Source organism: Protopterus annectens, chromosome 7.part1 (genome assembly GCF_019279795.1).
Source record: "Protopterus annectens isolate FY-2018-M chromosome 7.part1, PAN1.0, whole genome shotgun sequence".
Lineage (NCBI taxonomy): Eukaryota > Metazoa > Chordata > Ceratodontiformes > Protopteridae > Protopterus > Protopterus annectens.
In genome coordinates, this window is record NC_056740.1 from 325,374,387 (window position 1) to 325,394,619 (window position 20,233).

Below are 20,233 nucleotides of genomic sequence, written 5' to 3' on the forward strand. Positions count from 1 at the left end.
AGCCATGACAAAGAGCAAATTATTATCCAAGGGGTAAATGTTTAAAGAAGGGATGTTTTAGGGTGATTTTTTTGTCATTGATGTTTTTGTCTTGCCCTTAACCCATTCAGCTGTTTACGTAATCGTTGAGCAATTATTACAATTTGGCTTCCAGAAACCAACCTTATTTATTGATTTATCATCTACCTTTTGTGTATGACTTAAAACTGTGTTTTTAATCAGATGAGGAAGGGTAATGAGGTTGATTTATGTAAATTTTTTGAAGAAGTGAATTCACTCACTGACTACTTAAAGTTTACTATTACTATGTCACGTCACAATATTTCTTTCTTAGATGTTCATGTTGAGCGCCTTACCAATGGGAAATTAAACACAGGGATTCATAGGAAATCATAAGAATACATTATTACATAGACATAGCATGCATCCTGGATACATCTTTAAAAATATAGTAAAAGGACAGGCAATTGGAGCTTCTAGACTGAACCCATTACAGTCTAACTTTGAAAGAGAATTAACTGACCTCAATGATAGGTTAGTAGCATGGAAATATAATGTTAGTGAAATAAGTAATAGCTTTCTGAGTATAGAGAACATAAGGTCTAGTCGGGCATGCCCATATTTTTCAGAGGAAGGGAATAATAGATATTTAGAGCCTGGCAACTCTAACAGTAATAATATATCTACACAGAAGTTATCATTATTTTTTACACATGATGTCCATCAGATAAGAGATATAATATATAAACATTGGAATTTATTAACTATAGATCCCCTCATTAAGGTTATTGTAGGGGAACAACCACAGGTTTTATTTAAAAATAAAAATTTGTTTAGACTTTTATGCCATCCTTCTAACAATGTGCATTCCCCTCAAGACAATTTACATCTAGGAACTAGACCTTGCAATAATTGCAATTTCTGTTCTTATATTTGTGATTCTGTTGTTTTCATACATCCTAATACTTCACAAATATATAAGTTTGATATAACAGCCGATTGTAACACCAAACATGTTGTTTATCTTGCTGTGTATTCCTCCTGTCCTGCCTTTTACGTTGGCAAAACTGACAGGAGACTTAGAGACAGGGTGAGAGATCATTTGTACCAAATACGCATTAAATCAGGCACAAATGCACTGTCAAAACATATTATAGCCACTGATGACACTCATTCTTTTAAATTTATGGTTATTTATACTAGTATACCTAGTTTAAGAGGTGGTGACGTTAGGAATTTTACAGAGAGGAATGAAATGAATTGGATCATCAGATTTCAAGCCCATTTATATCCTGGTTTAAATGAGAAAATCCCTATTAAACCAGCCCTTAAAAATAGAAGGCTTGTTTTTAAGTAAACTTTATATATTTTTAAATAAATGTTTAAGTAATACATATTATATATATATATATGTATTTATTTTTAATGATATACTTTTAATATATTTTATATATGTCATTTATTGATTAAGTTTTTCTGATATATGTGATTTATATATTTAATTGTATTTTGTATTTAAACAATGTACTTTTGCTGGCATATTTGTATTTTTTATGCTTTCCTTATGGGATACTTGTGGTACAGATGGTTTAAGGTTGAGGAGTATGTGGATTCATTTATTAACTAATTCATCTTATTTGCCTATTTACCAGTTGTGATGTCATGACTGAATAAGTTATCCACCTACAAAATAGTGAAGTACATTCACTCAAATTGTATATCTTTGAGGTCCGAAGAAGCCACTTTGGTGAAAGCGCTTACCTGTTTTTCGTTTTCGAATAAAGGGTTTTTACTTGAAGTTTTTGAGATTCCTTTTTGAGTTAGAGTGGATATTACTTGGTCTGAATAGACATCTATATGGTAACTGCTATTGACTGCCAGAGGTTGTCACTGAGCCTATTTTATTGTTCATAATCAGATGAGGAGTTGAAAACACAACTACAACTTATAAATAAAGGTATGGCATCAAAGTCCAAGGGAGGTCATTGTTCCACTGTATTCGGCATTCATCAGACTTGTCATGGAGTACAGTGCCCTCTTTGGTATGCAACTACCCAGGCATATCCAACAATTGGAACGTCCACAGAGGTTCCTCACTAAAAGACTACAGGGCATAAATAATATGTCCTATGCAGACTGCCTCAAGACCCTGTCCCTGTATTCTGTCTCCTACAGGCTTTTGAGGGGAGATTTATGCCTGGCATACAGGGCATTGTCAGACCCCACTCTGATGGACCTCCTACATATCCACAAAACAAATCACCAGAATTATCCATGCTAAAGACTTAAAACCTTGCTTGTGATATAAATGGGACCTGCTGGAGAGATAGGTATGTATCCCAGAGACTACCCCGTTTATGGAACAGGCTCCCCATCCATATGAAGCAGAGTTCCTCCCTAACCCAATTCAAGTGCAACTTGGATGGGCAACCGGATATTCATCCCTGGTTTGGCACCTATGTCTCTAATGGACAAAGGTAACCTGTAAATGGTTCATCTCCCAGGCCCATGCTTACACTTATCAAGGGTAGCAGAACTTGTCAGAGATTTGGGATGCATGGCTAGGCTTAAAGGCCCTTGTGGTTGTTAGCCTAGTAAATACCTATGATCAAATGTTTAAAACTTTCTTGGACAAGTGGCACTGCTCAGCAGGGGCACAGGAAAATAATTTTCTTTGGTGGCGAAAGCCAGGGAACCTTTTTGGCTAGGCTTATGTAGGCCCCAGGGCCACTAGCGTAGTACCTACCTATGAACCCATAAGAATGTCATTTGGTTTTGATAAATATGCAAAAGGAACATTGGAAACAAGAAAGCTGCTGTACCAAAAAAAATCTGGTACAGGAATGTGATATAATGGAATTTGAACAGGGAGACCATGTATAAATATTTAGGAATAGATGAAGAGTCAGCAACAAAACCTGAACAACTGAAAATAAAGCTCTGTAAGGAGTACTTCAGTAGACTTAAGTTAATATTGAAAACGGCTTTGACAAATACTAATGATAGGGTTGCCACCTTCCTTCACGGCTAAAACCGGAGCAAAGCCACGCCCCTCGCGTCACTAGTAACCCCGCCCACCCCAACCCCCTCTCCCGCCAACATACCTCCTATTTTGTGATGTCACGACAGCATCACTCAACGGGAACGCCCTCTTTTTTTGTTCCCGCCTGCTTTTGATTTACTATGCTTTTCTGAAAAAAAATGCATAGTAAATCAGCCGATTTACAAACTCCGATAGTCTGTTTCCTTTTTGAAACAGAATACCAGAGTTTGTACAGTGTTTTCCGGACTACCGGAGAATCAGTTTGATTTCCTGATAGTCCGGAAAAAAAACGGAGGGGTGGCAAGCCTAACTAACGAAGTCCAAGCTATACATTCATTTGCTGTTCCTGTTCTAACTTGTAGCTTTGCGTGATTGACTGGCCTCAAACAGTATTGAATCGATTGGACAAGAAAACAAGAAAAATACTTCATGCTTATCAAATGATATGTAAAAGTCAGCATACACCAACAGTATATATTCCTGTTATGAAAGCTGTATGGGACTTCTCAGAATTAACTACAGATACAGATCTGCAGTTGTGAAACTGCATACATTTCTGCTGAGCTCACCCAGATACAAACCTAGTGAAAGTTTAAAGACAAGTGTACAATGGCATCTTTGCTTAGTTTAACAGAAGCATTTTGGTATAGTGGGAATGGAAATCAAACCGGTAGACAGACATCAGAGAGCAACTTAATGTGGCAAAAAACCCCCAAAAAGAATATAAGGAAAAAGAGCAGATGAGAAGGAAGGAAAATTGGAAAAGATGTAATTATAGTGGCAAATAGAGATTTCATGGAACAACCTCATGTTAACCAAGATTTGACGCAGGAATGGTTGTCAATTCAAACCCAAAATTGAAAGGCTAATATTGGTGATGCAGGACAATTAACTGTGTACACTTTTTTTGTTCTCAAGATCCATTGAGAAGGTGAGAGAAGCAGACAAATGCAGTTTCTGTAATAAATGGAAACTGTCAGACATCTTATTGCTGGATGTGATGCGCTCATGGCAGACAGCCTGTACTCTTTATAATAACATGGCAAGGCTGTTGCACTGAGGACTGTGCAAAACACTGTAGCATAGAAGTAACTGAGAAGCATTGGAAACATGAACCACAAAACATTACACAGAATGATGAAGTTTGTATTACAGTGGATTGCCCATTACCGACAGTTCAGAAAGTACAGGATTTATAGGCAGAAGCAAGAGCAATGTGGAAGAAAGATGCCCAGTTTTAGTAGTAGAAGCAATAGGTGCAATAAAAAAAGAATTTGCAGTCGTACTTTAGATGTGTTACCAAATACATGTAATCCTGTATGAATATGAAAGACACGGTTCTGGGCACATTCCAGGTGCTGAAAAGAGCACTGCTGGCTAACATCCAAGATTGATACAATACTAATTTCATGAACTTTACCTTGACATCAGAATGGAATCTGTTCTTGTCATAGTATTTGAAACCCAAAAGACTTGGAGAAATTGAAGTTACAGACTTCCCTTGCATATGTACCCTACCCCAGCATGAACCTCAATCAGAGCTGCTTCTTGGGAATGAATATGACTGCCTTGTGTGTTCACTGCTCCATTTTAGGTACCTCTTAGGTTCATGGGTAGGTACTAGGCTATCTGCCCAAGGGCATTTATAAGCCTAGCCAGAGTGTGTCGGCTTTCGCCACCCCATTGATTAATTAACTGAGCCTCTGTCAAGCAGAGCCAATGAAGTGATCCCAGGGGTGTACTTTCTGTTACCCATCCACTCGTCAAGGCTTCTCTTGAAGAGTGTTAGTGAGGGGCTCTGCCTAATGTAGTTAGGAATTTTGTTCCAAAGCATGGGGAGTCTCTGTGATCGTAAGCTATCCCTCCAGCATGTTCTATTTATTGTTGTGGCAAGGTTTAGCTCACTAGAGCGCGTGGCTCACAGTGACTTGGATTTCTTTAGGTGGAGCATGTCCATCAATTCTGAGTTGGACATGGCTTTGTAAGTCAGGCAGAGATCACCTCTGAGTAAGTGATATGCCACTGAGTATAGCCGGAGTTTTTTCAGTCGGGCTGCATAGGACATATGTTTGAGGCCAGTAATCCTCTTGGTGAGGTGCTTTTGTGGTCTTTCAAGCTGTTGGAAGTGTCTTGTGAGTTGAATCCCAAATGGGGCATTGTACTGTACTCTATGATGGATCTGATGAGTGTCGAGTAGAGGGACACTATAATCTCTTTATTTCTAGATGCGAACCCCTTAGTAATTAGATGGGCCACATAGAAGGATTTCCTAACTACTTTGGCAATATGATTGTCAAAGGAGAGATTACTATCTACCTGGGTCCCCAGATCTCTAATTACCTCTTCTGTATTAAGGGAGCTGCCGCTTATGTGGTAATTCGTGGGTGTTTTGTTTTTCCCAAACGGGATGACTATGCATTTTTTGGCATTTAGCTTGAGGCCATGACTTTGACACCAGGTGTCTGTCTCAATAAGGCCTTTTTGGAGGATGTCCGTGTCAGCCGGAGAGTCAATTATGGCTCCCAGTTTGCAGTCAACGGCGAACTTGGTTAGCCATAGTCCTCCTGTGTTTGCCTGTACTTCTGAGAAATATATGCCGAACAGTAGGGGTCCCAGAACTGAGCCTTGCGGGACACCACTTGTGACTGGTTTAGAGTCAGACCTGGAGCCCACTATTCTTACCGTGTGAGTTCTGTCTGTAAGCCAGTTGGCAACCCATCTTGTGACGTAGGGGTTTATGTTCAGGCTGGTGAGGTTTTCTATAATACCAGAGTGAGGAATGGTGTCGAACGCCTTGGCGAGATCAAGGTAGGCTGTGTGAACCACCTTTCTCTTTTCTATGGCCTTGGTAACTGTCTCGAAGAAGTCAACCAGGTTTAGTAGGCATGATCTGCCCTTAACAAAGCCGAACTGGGTCAGCTCAAGTGTTTGGACGCTCCCAATGTCTTTGTTAATGACTTCCATGATGATGCGCTCCATAGCCTTGCAGACCAGGCTAGTCAGACTTAATGGGGCGATAGTTACCAGGGTCAGTTGTGGCTCCTCCTTTGTGGAGAGGAATAACCATTGCTGTGCACCATTCTATGGGCACGTAGCCTGTGGAGAGACTGAGGTTGAACATCGTGTTTAGGTGGGGGGGGGTTAGTTTGTTCTGTAGTTCGTGCAAGACGCAACCTGGGACACCATCTGGCCCCATTGATGCTTTGTTTTTGGCTTTTGAAAGGGCTGTTTTCACCTGTGCTTCTGTGATTTCCGGGACACTACACTTTTCCGGTATTGTTGTGGGCCCTTTTGAAGGTGAGAGGGAGGTGAAGTTTGCACTGAATCTATCTGCCAGTATGTTGGCAATATCAGTAGGTTCAGTATATTTTGTGCTATTTTGCACTATCTCAGAGCATATCTGCGAGTTGCCACTTAGATTTTTGACATAGCTAAAGAAGGCTTTGTGGTTATCTTTCGAGTCTTTGGCTATTTTTCTTTCGAAGTTGGCTTTGGATCATTTTATGAGGGACCTTAGTTTCTTACTGATACTGATCAGGGATGTCTTTCCTTCTTGGGATTTGCTTTTTTTCTGAACTAGTTTCCTCCTTTTGTTGTATAACCTGTTTATGGCAGGGGTCCACCAGACTGGTTTCCTTCTCTTAGGGGAGTGAGTCTTGGTTTTGCTAGGGATGGCACGATCCATGCATCCTTGTAGGTGTACATAGAGTGCAATTGTGAAGTATTCTGCATCTTGGGCAGTGTCATCCTTTAGCGTGGGGGCTGTGAAATTTACCACCTCTGACTTAAGTAAGGTGAAGTTTGCTTTAGAAAAGTTTTTCACTGTGGTTTCCTTGTTTGGGGGTGGTGGTGGGGTGTGGACATCCAGGATGATTAATTTATGGTCTGATCTAACCAGTGACAGGGTTGACCTCCGGTTCGGAGCACCTGTCGCCCATGTTGGTGATGACCAGGTCCAATATGTTGTGGCCTCTGGTAGGGGAGTTTACCAGCTGATCCAGGGCATTTGAGTTGATAAATTCCAGGAAGCGCTGAGCCTGGGAGTTTGTACTCAAGTAGTTTTCCCAGTTAATGGTAGGGTAATTGAAATCTCCCAAGATCAGGGTGTTTGGTAGGACCTTGCTGTTCTCCAGTGTCTCCAGAAAGGCGGAGTGGTGTTCCTGGGTCATGGAGGGTGATCTGTAGCAGGCCACAATTTGCTTTGCAGATTTGCCCGATGTTAGTTGCACATGGATGATCTCAGAGGTATCATGCTGCGCCACTAACCTGGAGGTGTGGATATCCTTGATGAATATGGATACACCCCCTCCTTTTGTGTTTCAGTCCGTGTTTTTTGGCCGAAATATGTGGTATGAGTTGTAGCCCAGTAGTGCTAGAGTGCTCTCTGGAGCCTTGAACCAGGTTTCAGTTACTGCACAGATGTCGACGTTCTCCATACTTAGGAGTGCTTCGAGCGCATGCATTTTGAGATTTAAACTCATGGCGTTGAGTAGCATAACCCTCAGTTTTTTACTTGTGCTGTTTACGGAGGTGGGTTTAAATTTTGAGCCTTGCCTAAAAAAGGCACTATGGGGGGGGCAGCAAGAGCCTTGGCCAGTATTCGTAAGCCAAGGGGCGACAGATGTAAGCCCTCTCTTGCGAAGCAACACGGCTTGTCGAGCATGTCATCCCAGGCTGACAGACACTGGATCCCCTTTGAATGACACCAGAAGGTATCATTCTTGGTGAGGGCAGGATGCTACTCAGGGTCATACCCGCCTGGGCTACATGATCAGAGAGCTCTTCCATGTCTCTTCATGTAGTCCAGGGAGGTACGGCTCAGGTCGTTCACACCAACATGAACAATGACAGAGTTATATCTGTACTTGTTCTGGAGTGACCTGAGTGCTTGTGTTATGTGGCGGATTCTGGCTCCCGACAGGTAGCTAACAGTAACCTTCTCCTTGTCCAGCCTAGTGAGTGGGGCGTTAGTGTGCCTGACTATTGAGTCACCTATTACTAATGTGTTAGGTATGCTATTTCACCTTAAGGGCTGTGATTGTGCGGCACATTGATTTTGTGTTTTGTGTGTTGTCTGGTTTGTGACGGGAGGTGCAGGTTTTGTGGGCGTCTGCTTTGGAGCTCTCTGATACTTTTGCAGGTTTTTATTTTGAGCCTCCGAGTATGATTTAGTGTATTTATGTGTATCTTTTGCCAGTGCAAATTTAGTAGGTCTGTGTGAGGCTGGCGGTGTGGTGCAAGTGTTAACTTTCTCCTCATGACTGTCTGTTCCAGTCTTTGGTGGAGATACCTTAGCCTCCAGTTTGGCTGTATAATTGCATCTCTCACATATGTTAGTGTTTTGTGGTAGGAGGAGAGGGCTGTCTGTGTACATGAGGCAGTTGTAATATTGCCTCAGGATACCCAGATTCACCAGCTGGACTGGAGAGTACACTTGAAGTTGCCCTTTAGTCATGCCTGACTAGTAGGGTGAGCTGCTTAGTCGCTTGGTTGGTGAGGGGTGGATAAAGAGCCTTGCCCTGCTGGGCAGTCAAGTGTCGGGGTATATTAGTGCTTGCTATTAGGTCTGAGCAAGTGCTGGACTGTAGGATGCTTTTTGAGTGCTTAGGATGAGAGTTAGACTAGTTTCAAGTGAAAAACTGAAGGAGACTTTGTGGAGCCAGGAATAATTTCCTAATAAAATCAGTATGGCTTCCAACACTGTCATCCTGTAGATTTTCTAGTCCCTTTTTGTCCATGCCTCAAGCTTTGGCCTCAGTAGTGCAATTATCAGTTGTCTTTCAACCCTGGACGAGTTCTGCCCCCAGTCCCTTCTCAGGAACTCTTTTCGGATGCCTCAGACATGCTGTGGGGAGCCTCTTTCAGTCTCTGGCCTCCTCATTAGAGATCAAATCACATCAATGTCAAGAAGATAAGAGATCTCCTTTTCGTCCTTCAGGCCTTTCATTCTGTTTTTCTTCCAGGACCTCAAAAAGTCTGTTACAAGACAATACTATGATGAGATACAACAGGGGGGGGGTACGGTCCTACCCTCCTTGCAGGCAAGCTCTTCAAGTTTGGGATCTGTCTGTTCAGTATGAAGCAACTCTTCAGGCTGTATATATTTTTTCAGAGCAGAACATAGCAGACTCTCTGACCAGGTCCGTCACACAGTCTCAAAATGGATGCTTCACAGAGATGCGTTTCTGGGCATTGTCCATCAGTATGGTATTCCTCGAGAAGATGTTTTTGTCTCCCCTCTGAACAGACAACTTTCTCTTTTTTGCACCAGAGTCCCAAGTCCTCTGGCCTGGAAGGTGGATGCCCTATCTTTTTTTCTTGGATGGGGATGTTTCTGTATGCCTTCCCTCCCCTTCCTCTCATTCTGAGCGCCCTGCTCAAGAATAGAGCAAGACTCCCCCAAATCTTGTTGGTGACTCCCTCTTGGCCTAGACAGCATTGGTTCCCACTTTTTCTGCACCTAGCCAAGGGTAATCACCACAAGTTACCAACAGGGTGGACCTACTCACACAAGACAAAGGATCTCGCATCCATCCTGAGTTGTCCACTCCTCACCTGACATTGTGGGTAATAAATATGGATTTGATCCCTTTTTTTTTTTAGGCGCTTTTTGTCTGAGGATGTGATTAGGGTTCTGCAGGAGGCCAGGAAACCCACTGCCAGGAAATTCCACATATCCAAATGGAAGAGATTTTTTGTTTGGTGCCTTGCTTGTAACCAGGATCCACTAAGAGAGTGTCTGAAATCCAGGCTCTTATGGCTGTTACTCCTTTTTTAGTATTTTGTAGGGACAGGGTGTCAGTTCATACTAATCTTTCTTTTATGCCCAAGATGGTTAATTAATTTTCTCTTAACCAGTCTGTTAATTTGCCCTCCTTTTTTTCCTTCTCCAGTCTGCTAGTGTGAAGGTTCTTCACACCTTGAATTTCCATAGGCAGCTCCTGCATTAATTTGGATAAGACTAAGGCCATTCACAAGTCTTGAGACGTATTTTGTTTCTTTTTATCACAGATAAGTTTGGTTGTTTGTAAGCAAACCATTTCTTCTTAAATATCTAAGGCCAGTTCTTTTTGTTGCTCCTTTCATGGGAAAAGCCATTAAGTCTCTGTAAAGACTAATTCTACCAGGGCTCTGGCTTCCTATGGTGTTTTTTTTTTTCCAAAGAATTGGATACCAGTTCCATCTTTGAAGTTGCTACCTGGACATCTATCCATACCTTTTAAGCATTACAAATTGGATGTTTCCAGAGCAAGAACTGTTTTTTCCAGAGCTCTCTTGCGAGATTTTCTTGAGGGTTCTTCCAGGCCTTCCACCTCCCAAGTTTCCTCTCTAGCTTTTGTACTCTCCCTTTAGTAATGAGTACTAATAGTGATCTGAAAGAACATAGTACAGTTTTGTAAAATCTTACCATAACAGAAGATGTCCTCCTCTTCACTGTTGTAGTATTTGCTCCCTCCTCCCCTTCTGCTCTACTCTTTCTTTTCTGTTTTCTTTCTGGATGCACATGTTCATTCTACTTCCTAGGACTGTTGTTCCTCCTGGGGCTGTTCAGTTCAGAGGTATGTACTTCTGTACATCACCTTCATGCTCTACGCTTTGAGTGGGGAGCATACGATTGACATAAAATCCTAAGGCTTTGGCATACTGGCTGAATGTTGGGCTACCCTTGGCACGGAATCCCCTTTAGTAATGAATACTTCAAAAGTGAAGAGAAGGACATCTACTGTTATGGTAAGTTTTTACAGAACTGTACTTTTACTTGTAGTGTGTGGCCTTGGCTGAGTCTGTGTATTCACTTTATATGTATATAATGTGAGTTTTTGCTTTGTGTGAGTGCAGACATGTATTGTCAAGTTTTAGTGTTTATTGCTTAAGCACTTTTGCAAACCAAACATAATATAAGGATAGATGAATTGTTATATAAACAGAATGCCAAGGCATTCACAAGTAAATACTATGTGAGTAAATGTGTAAAACTGAGTAAAGTAATTTCAGTGGATTGTAATTTTAAAATTCTATATTGACTGTAGAGAGAGTTATGGCAGGGAAGGTGTTTTGCTGCTCAGAATTGAATGTTTTACATTCTTCCATAGGTTGAAGAAGTAATTCAGAAGTACAAGGATCAGTTGTTGAAAGAGCGTTACCATTTTAATGTGGGACTACTGATGGGTAAGTGTATTATTCTGAGCTTGTAAAATAGGGCCCCTTACCCTGGGAAGTTAATGTTCATACTGCTGGACTTCCATGTTTGGAAGAACATGTAGTCCATGATTTGTCAACGAAGACCCTTCATGATGGATCATGTGATTGGACTTCTCACCAGCAATCGGAGTCTAGAAACTCTTTCCAAACATTTCTCACTTATGGATGGACATGTATCCATAATGCTACATTTTGATTTACTGCATCTGCTACATAAGCACACTTGTGAGCTGCTGCTCTGTTTTTTGCCGCTCGCATAGTTTTGATCTTCATTGTTGCTATTACTGGTAGATGTTCCAGTGTCCAGCTGTGCTTTGGTTTTCCTTGGTGCATTTCTGAATTCATAGAATGACAAAAAGAGAGTTATCATGGAGTCATTGTGACAGGTGCATGTCAGTGCCCAGAGGGGGGTCTGACTTTCTGCTTGGGGGATTGTCTGGAAACCTGTCCTTCTAGAGGTAGGTCTGCATTGTCTGTGTCCTTTCTGGTTTAGCAGAGATGGAGATTATACTTCAGTAGTGGGGAGTTCATTTTTATTCTGATTCTCTCTTTGACTGGAATTTGAGGTTTGGGAGAGATGCATCCAGGGGTACATCAGAGGGTGTTCATACAACTTTTTGGCTTTGTGCTTTGTCCACCTAGCCTGATAATGGAGAGTGCACCATTGAGTCATCCAGTTATATTACTAATTGAGGCCAAATCTGCTTCCACTAGATTATCCTCTTCAGTCTATTTTAACTGGTTACTCCATGTGGAGGAATTGTAGTGTGATGCTGTACCACTGTTGCCCAGATCCACTACATGAAGAGGTTGTTTTTCTTCTGATGGAAGCTGGGATTTCAGCATCAGGGATGTCTGTTGAATGCAGGCGTCTGGCCTCGCCCAGACCTCTCTTTCACATGCTTTACCTCTCTTCCCACATTTGTAGCCATATTTGGACCTTGTCTATCTCGACTGTCTGTGAATGCCACACACCTCTGCAAATCCTGGCAAGCTTTAGATTCACATGTGTGAAGGGTTGCTTAGGGCTTCCTTCATTCCTTGTTGGTTCCCTGTGGAACAAGGCGTTGAAATTCTTATTTTCTGACGTGCATGAAACTTCAGAGCTTCTGAGTTCCTCCATCTTTGAGTAAGACTACTTTAAGGTGGCACTTAGGCTTTTGCTTGTACTTAACCCAAGAGTGGGCCTCGGGCTTCTGCTATGTTTCATGTCCAATGGGACTATCCTTTTTTATCTCACAGTACATGAGACCTCCTACTTTGTTTCCACTGACCCAGTAAGGTGGAGTAGTAGAGACCTGGGTACATTAGAGCAAATCCATGTCTGTAGACCTAAAGGTTGACTTCTCTGTGATCATGGGAAAGAGTACATGTCATTCCCCAAACCTTGCTGTAACCTAGAGTGGCTGAGAGGGGGGGTAAGGCTGGAAAAAAAGTATTTTGGCAGAGGGACCCAAGTGTATGTCTCAGCTGTTAATTTTCTAAACACACTCAGAGGAGGGAGCCCCGATTTCCCTTGGACACCATCCACAAATCTGGAAGGATCTTATTTAATGGTGTAATCTGATGTCCTTTTCATTCTTCTTCATGAATGGGTCTAATATCCGATCCTCAGATCCAACTAGGCCACATTTACAAGACTTGGGATCTGAATCTTGAGCTCATCCCTCTGCCCATAATGCTTTGTGTCATCCCAACTTCTCCGATCTTGTTTGCTGTCATTGTGTCAAGACACAGATCCAATCTCGCGCAATGAGTGAATTTTTTTCCATAAATCTGTTCTTTGGATTACTCATTTCTAATTTCTACAGCTTAACTAGTATAAGTTACTGTTTTCTTTTCTCCTCCCTTGTTTGATATTTAGGTTTCTGGCATTAGGGTATGCTGTTTCTCTACTTTAGTGCCTTTTGGCACATCTTATATGTGTTTAAAAGTGTTTTTGCTAGCTTAGTTTGTGTGTTACGCTGTTAATTCTTAAAATGTGTTGTTTCGTACAGTCCTTTATTGGTGTTGTGGACATGTCTGAAAAGCCCTCCACTTTTAAGAGATGTACTTCTTGTGGCATAAGATTCCCAATTTGGATGCCCACAAGAAGTGCATTTACTGCCTGGGGCCTGAGCAGCTGATGTCCGCCTGCAAGATATGCTTCTCTTTTAACCCCGGGGCCATCTCTTTTTGGAGCAGTAAATTAATGCTTAAGGGCTTTTACTCCCTGCCTCTTTATGTTCTTCACCTGGGGATCAAGCCCCATATAAATGTCATCTTGGCTCCACAGACTCCAAGAAGCAAGCATTACAGAAGTCACCAAGGCTTCATTCAAGCCTCCTGAAAACTTAAGACTTCTGATCTGAAGACTGTACCACCTCCCTGGATCCACAGTCCTCTTCATATCCAACAGGAGTGCTAACCAACGCCAGCTCTCTCGTTCCATCCACCTCCTACTGAGATCCCAGACCCTTGGATCCGACAGCTAGGAGCCATTCACAAGAATTGTGATGAAGCCTACTTCTCCAGCTCTACCCTTGAAATTGTTTGAAATCACTAAGAGGTATTCCAGGTCTGCGTCCGTGGCATAAACCAGATCTTCTAGGAGCCTGCCTGAGGCAGACATGGACAGGATGATGCGGAGATTTCTCAGGGCTCAGATCCTGATGAGGGCCCTGCCAAATCCAGCCGTTCTTGGATCCGTGAGTGCATTTGCCCAGCCAATACTGTCTCCTTTATACAACAAACGCTGGATGGATATTAAAAAGAAACGAGTCATAGTCAAGTAAATCCCGATTTATTGCAAAACACTCTGGTGCCTCGGCTTGTACTAAGCCTTCAAGGAGTAAATTCACAATGCTACTAACTCATTTTATACCCACTAACATCCAGTAAAACATTCAATCCATTAATCAATTAAGCAATTAAGCATTTAAATACGTAAAAATATGCATTTGAACAATTTCATTTAAAGACATATTTTAAACTACATAACACGTTTCAAACAACAATCAGTATTTTAAACCTTGTGGGACCAAAGTCCCAAACTTCAAAATAAAAACTGTTTCTTTATGTAGTAAATCTCTTGGTAGTCTGATAACCTCATTACTGCATATCCCATATCTCACATTTCTGACTCTGTTCATGCTATTCTGTACATTATTCATGTCATATTTCCTATTTTCAAACATATCTGCTGTTCTTAATTCTTTTTCAAAATCTTCATCATTATTACAAATCCTAGATATCCTTAAAAATTCACCATAAGGTAAAAATTCTAACGTATGAGTTAGATGACCACTATTGCCTGACATAAATTGGTTTACCACATCAAATTTTCTGTGTAACGTTGGTGACAACCCCTTTTCCAGAAATGCCTTTTAACACTATATCTAAAAAAGGAATTTGTGCCCCACTGTAAACCATCAAATTTAAGGTCAAATCTAGTTGCATCTAAAGTGACAAAATAAAAATGTACATCTTGATTCAAAGTCTTCAAGTGCTCATATAACTCTATCAAAAATTGTTTACTGTCTTTTAAGATCTGAGATTTACTATCAACTATAGGTCTTAGGTAATATTCTAGATACATCGAAAGGGGTTCTGTTACCCAATTTCTACCTGAGATAATAGGTCTCATAGGGGGGTGCTCAAGATCTTTATGTACCTTTGGAAGGCCATTAATAATTGGAATCAAGGGGTAGTCAACTTTTAAGAATTTAAACAGGTCTAAACTAACGTATCTACTCATTAAAATGTCATCCAACATGTCAAAAACTTTATACACTTTTTCTTCCACTACATCAAACCTAATAATTTCATAAAATTCACTATCTTGTAATAACATATACATACTATCATTGAAGTATTTGCATCCAAAATAACCAATGGTCCGCCCTTATCGGCTGGCCTTATAACTATAGAAGTGTCATTCCTTAGAGTGTTTAAGGCTTGTTGCTGTTTAAAATTTAAGTTATTTTTTCTTAATCTGTGATTGTCTTTAGATGAATTAAAATAAAAACTATGTATATCTTCTTCCACAAGTTTACTAAAAACATCTAGATAAGGATCAAGTACAGGAACAAAGGTACTAGAGGGTTTAAATGTAGTGTTGAAACTGCTACTACAATCATTGTCTTTATAATTTATTTTCAATTGAACATTCCTTGTTAACATTTTAGTATCAATAATTACATCAGATAAATTATTCCTGCATGCTGGAATAAATGAAAGTTTTTTATTAAGGACCTGTATTTCGTATTTAGTAAGAACTTTGTGTGATAAATTATGAACTAGGGATATTGCACTTTCTCCCACATTCGCTTCAGGGTAGGACCTGTATGATCCCCTTCTGACCCTTTTCGTTTTTGTCTCCCTCGACTGTAGGATCTTTGTCTTTGGGGGGATTGTGCTAATGCTATGGGGAAAGGGGTATGTTCCTTATTAATATTCACACTCTTATTCATAGTTGAGCGATCCTTCGGTCTAACCGAAGGTTCGTTCATCATAATATTGTCACATACAGTTTTGTTAACATCTGTATTTAAAGAAATGTTATTCGCTGACTTAATACTGGCATCTTTGTGTATAATAACCGAGCCAATAACTCTGGACCTATTCAAATCGTCTTGTTGTACACCCGAAAGTGATTTAACGTTAGATGTTGCTACTATCTCTTGCTCATTATTTCCAGACAAAATAACATCAGAATTATCTTTAACAGAACCATTAAACAAATTCTGTGACAAGTGGTTAGTTCTATCAAAATTACGCTTAATTCTTACACTATTATTATTAACAGAGGCAGTTCTAGGCCAAGTAAATACATGGCCTGCTGAAAAATCTTTTGTGTCTCTTAAAATTTTACTCTTTTTTTGTTTTTATTTTTGGTGATAAAATCTTTTCTCAGCGGGAGGGCGTAGCTATGGGAACGCCCTGCACCAACAGCTACGCCAATTTAGTCATGGCCCACTGGGAAGAGAATAACTGTTTCAGTTAGAAAGTTATAAACAATATGTATGCTTCTATAAAAGATTTGTAGATTTGTTTCTGTTAAGGAGAGGCGATGAACAATCATTAATCAAGTTTAATGAAGAGCTGAATAATTTAACTGATTTTTTAAAATTTACCATGAATTTCTCTTTGGATAAAATTAGTTTTCTGGATGTTAACTTAGAAAGATTTGAGAATGGGCTGATCAACACTGGTATTCATAGGAAGGCATGCTTTAGGAACACACTGCTGCATAGAACCAGCATGCACCCCAGATATGTTTTTAGAAATATTGTTAAAGGACAGGTTATGAGAGCCTCTAGGCTGAATCCTTTGGAAATAAACTTTAATTATGAATTGAGTAATTTGAACAAACTACTATTGGAAAGAGGTTATAAAGCAGATGAAATCAATAGTGTTATTACTAATATTAATTTGTTTAGATATACTACAGCTAGACCTTACTTTTCCGATCACTTTGTCCATTCTGATTCATTGAATGTGAACTCTTGGAATATAGATGAAGTTGTCTCTACCCTATTACTTGACCTCTCCAAAGCCTTCGACACTATCTCACACAGCCTACTCTTATCCAAACTGTCACAACTTAACCTCTCTCCCTCCTCCATAAATTGGTTTTCCAGTTATTTATCTAACAGATACCAAGCCGTAATATGGAAGAAGGCCACTTCCTCGTTCCTTAGTACCCCCACTGGAGTTCCCCAAGGATCTATTCTTGGTCCCCTCCTCTTTAATATATTCATCAATGATTTCCACAAATCTATTCCATTTGCTAATATCATCCAATACGCAGATGATTCTACCATTATCTGCTCTGCCACCTCTTCCTCTTCACTCCAAAAATTCACACAGGAAGCTTTCTCAATTACTGAAGATTGGATGAAAACAAATCACTTAGCACTCAATGCCTCCAAAACAAAACTAATGGTATTTACCCTACAAATCCACTTCCTTCGACATAAACTCCTTCTCTATTACCAGCCAAGACAACTCACCCTTGGAACTGGTATCTGAAGCTAAGCTACTAGGTGTTCAAATCGACAACCGGCTTAATTTCAACTCTCATCTACAACTTAATATTAAAAAAACTCATCAAAAACTAGGTATGCTTTACCGTCAGAATCAGTATCTTACTAGCTCCTCCAAAATCACTCTCGCCTCCTCCTTTCTTATCCCCTCTCTTCTCTATGGGGCTCCATTATTGACTAATCTCCAGATCTCACTAAAAAACCAGCTCTCCTCCTGCTATAACAAAATTGCCAAATTCGCAAATAGCCACAAATCCTCCACCCACCACTGTTTCTCTCTCCAAAACTAAATTGGCTCGAACTATCTAATCATCTCATCTATATACAGCTGACCTTAGCTCATAAGCTCATTCTCAACCCCTCTCTTTGTCCCTCCCTGTCTTCTGCCTTTAAAATGCACCTACCAAATAGAGTCTTAAGGTCCAACAATCAAAACCTACTGGTAATTCATAAACCATCTTACCCCCCAGGTAAACACTTACTATCCTGCAACCTTTCCGTCTCTGGAACTCACTCCCACCATCCATTCGTACCACCTCTAACCACTACATGTTCAAAAACAGCTTCATACACATCTAAGTTCCCAATGGGATTGCTCTTGCTCCCACCCTCATAAATACATGACATCCTTACCACCAATATGCTTACGGTACCAAACTTTTACCTAACAAAGCTTGTGTTCCTCTGTATCCACCCTGTAAGGTACTTTTAGGTTCCTTCTGCAAAACTGCTCTGCTATGTATCTCACATTATTTCCAAGCTCATTTACTTCACATTAATCCTCATTGTTTGTACTGTTCTGAATGTTTTGAACTTTGAGTTTAAATGTTTTATCTACCACTTTTGTATAAATATTAGCAATCTTGTGTATGAACCTAATTTTGTGTGTGCTGGAGCTTTTCTCCCTAGGACTTTTATCTACCATTTTGTATAATTATTTAGCAATCTTGTGTATGTACCTAATTTTTCTGTACTGGAGCTTTTCTCCCCAGGACTCCATTGAAAACGGGTTCTTTTTGGCCCAATGGACTATCCTGGTAAATCAACTGCAAATAAATAAATAAATAAATAAATAAAGTTAAGATTCCTTTGTACTTTAGTACAGATACTAATATTATTACAGACATTTATAAGAAGCATTGGGATGTACTTATGTTAGATGACAACATAAAGGACATAGTCAGTGACACACCTAAGTTCATTTTTAAAAATAAGAAGAACCTTAAACAGTTATGTCATACTAGAAATAATGGAGAGGCTGATTCTCTAGGCATAAAAGGACCTTTTATGGGGACGAAATCATGTAATAAATGTAATCAATGTGAATACATTGATAATTCCAACGTATTTGTACATCCTGTCACCAATTATGTTCACTTGTTAGATGCATCAGGGAATTTTGAAACGAAAAATGTGATCTATTTGGCACGCTGCATAAAATGTAATGCATTTTACATAGGTAAAACGAATAGAAAATTAAGAGAAAGAATCAGAGAACATGTTTATTATACAAGACAAAATGATGAACGCAGCGCTTTGGCTAAGCATGTTAAGACAACAGACCTTAATCATCATTTCAAATTCACAATTTTGCAGGTTATCTACCCCGATGTTCGAGGGGGTAATATTTATAATTATACAGAACGCAATGAAATCAAATGGATAATCAAATTTAGGGCTGATAGACCACCAGGCATTAGTGATAAAATTCCATTAAAACCTATTCTAAGTAATAGAAGGCTACAAGCCCCTAGGAATCAAAAAACCAAGTGAGTTTAATATTCTTAGATGTATATATTTCTTAGATAATATTTTAAATAATATGATCTGTATGTTTTTAGAATATATGCAAAGATTTATATGTATACGAAAGAATAAATGTGGGTACATTTTTATTGATGAATTTTTCACACATCTTCATACATTTATATTTATATATATATTTATGTTTGTATTTATGCATTTATATATGTTTTTATAAAGTTATGGATATTCGTTTTTAAATATGTTAACAGGAAATGATGTAATGAATGATAATGTATTTAAAGCTGGATTTTCAATTGTGTTACTAAGTCTGAAGAAGCCCTAGAGGTGAAAGCGCTAACTGTGCAAAATAAAATCTGTTCGAGTTGATTTTACGCTCATCTTATTTTATTTTACTTTGGCATAATAACTCTTAACATTGATATTTTGGTGTCAAGTGCTGTGGCGTATCCCGTGGATGACAAGTTATATATTTTTTCCATAATAATTGTATTGCTTGTGGGATGCAAATACCTCATAAGGATTTCCATTTATACTGTATTCCTTGCCTAGGTCCTGATCACAGTGTGCCTGGCTGTCAGTTTTATGCTAGATTTAACCAACTCACTATTAAGCGTCGGTATATTTTTGCATCAAAGTATTTTGAAAACAGATTTAACTACCCAGAAATGTCATCGGATAGCAATCCGACTACCGGAATACATAAAAAACGCAAAGAAAAGGACAGAGAAAGGCAGTCGAGATCCAAAACCGGTGACGAAGCTTCTCCTAAGCCAGTCGCCGGTTCACCGGTACTCTGTGAGGCGCTTTCGCAGCCCCTGATAACCGCTACCTTCAAGTCGCAGGCCTCTACCAACACCCACGTGGAGTCCAGCATGCCGCAAGGTACTCAAGGTATTGGACCGACGGATGTATCTCTCTCAGATGGGTCTGGAGCCGCTGAGCAGGCACCGGCTTCTGAGGGTGTATTCAGACCTCAACATTTGTATATCAAACCATCAGCTGCAAAACCAAAGACAAAAGCAGCTTCTAAAACTAAAAAAACAACGCATGAGCCACGTGCACAGGCCACTATGCCTAAAAAACAGATGATCAAAATGGCTGAAGACGTTATTACCTTGATCAGAGGTACCCATCCCCCTCCAGATAAGAGGCCTAGGCAAGACACTGATTATGAATCTTCAGATCAGGTTTCTAT

General features: G+C 40.0%; 1 protein-coding gene across 1 annotated transcript in view; it reads left to right on the plus strand.

The window, feature by feature from the left end:
- The window catches only part of QARS1 (glutaminyl-tRNA synthetase 1), a 1,547,311-nt gene that overhangs the window by 229,302 nt on the left and 1,297,776 nt on the right, over nucleotides 1–20,233 (plus strand). The window contains exon 4 of the mRNA XM_044078737.1: nucleotides 11,137–11,212. Coding sequence (XP_043934672.1) covers nucleotides 11,137–11,212 — 76 coding nt within the window. The remainder of the gene's footprint in view (nucleotides 1–11,136; nucleotides 11,213–20,233) is intronic.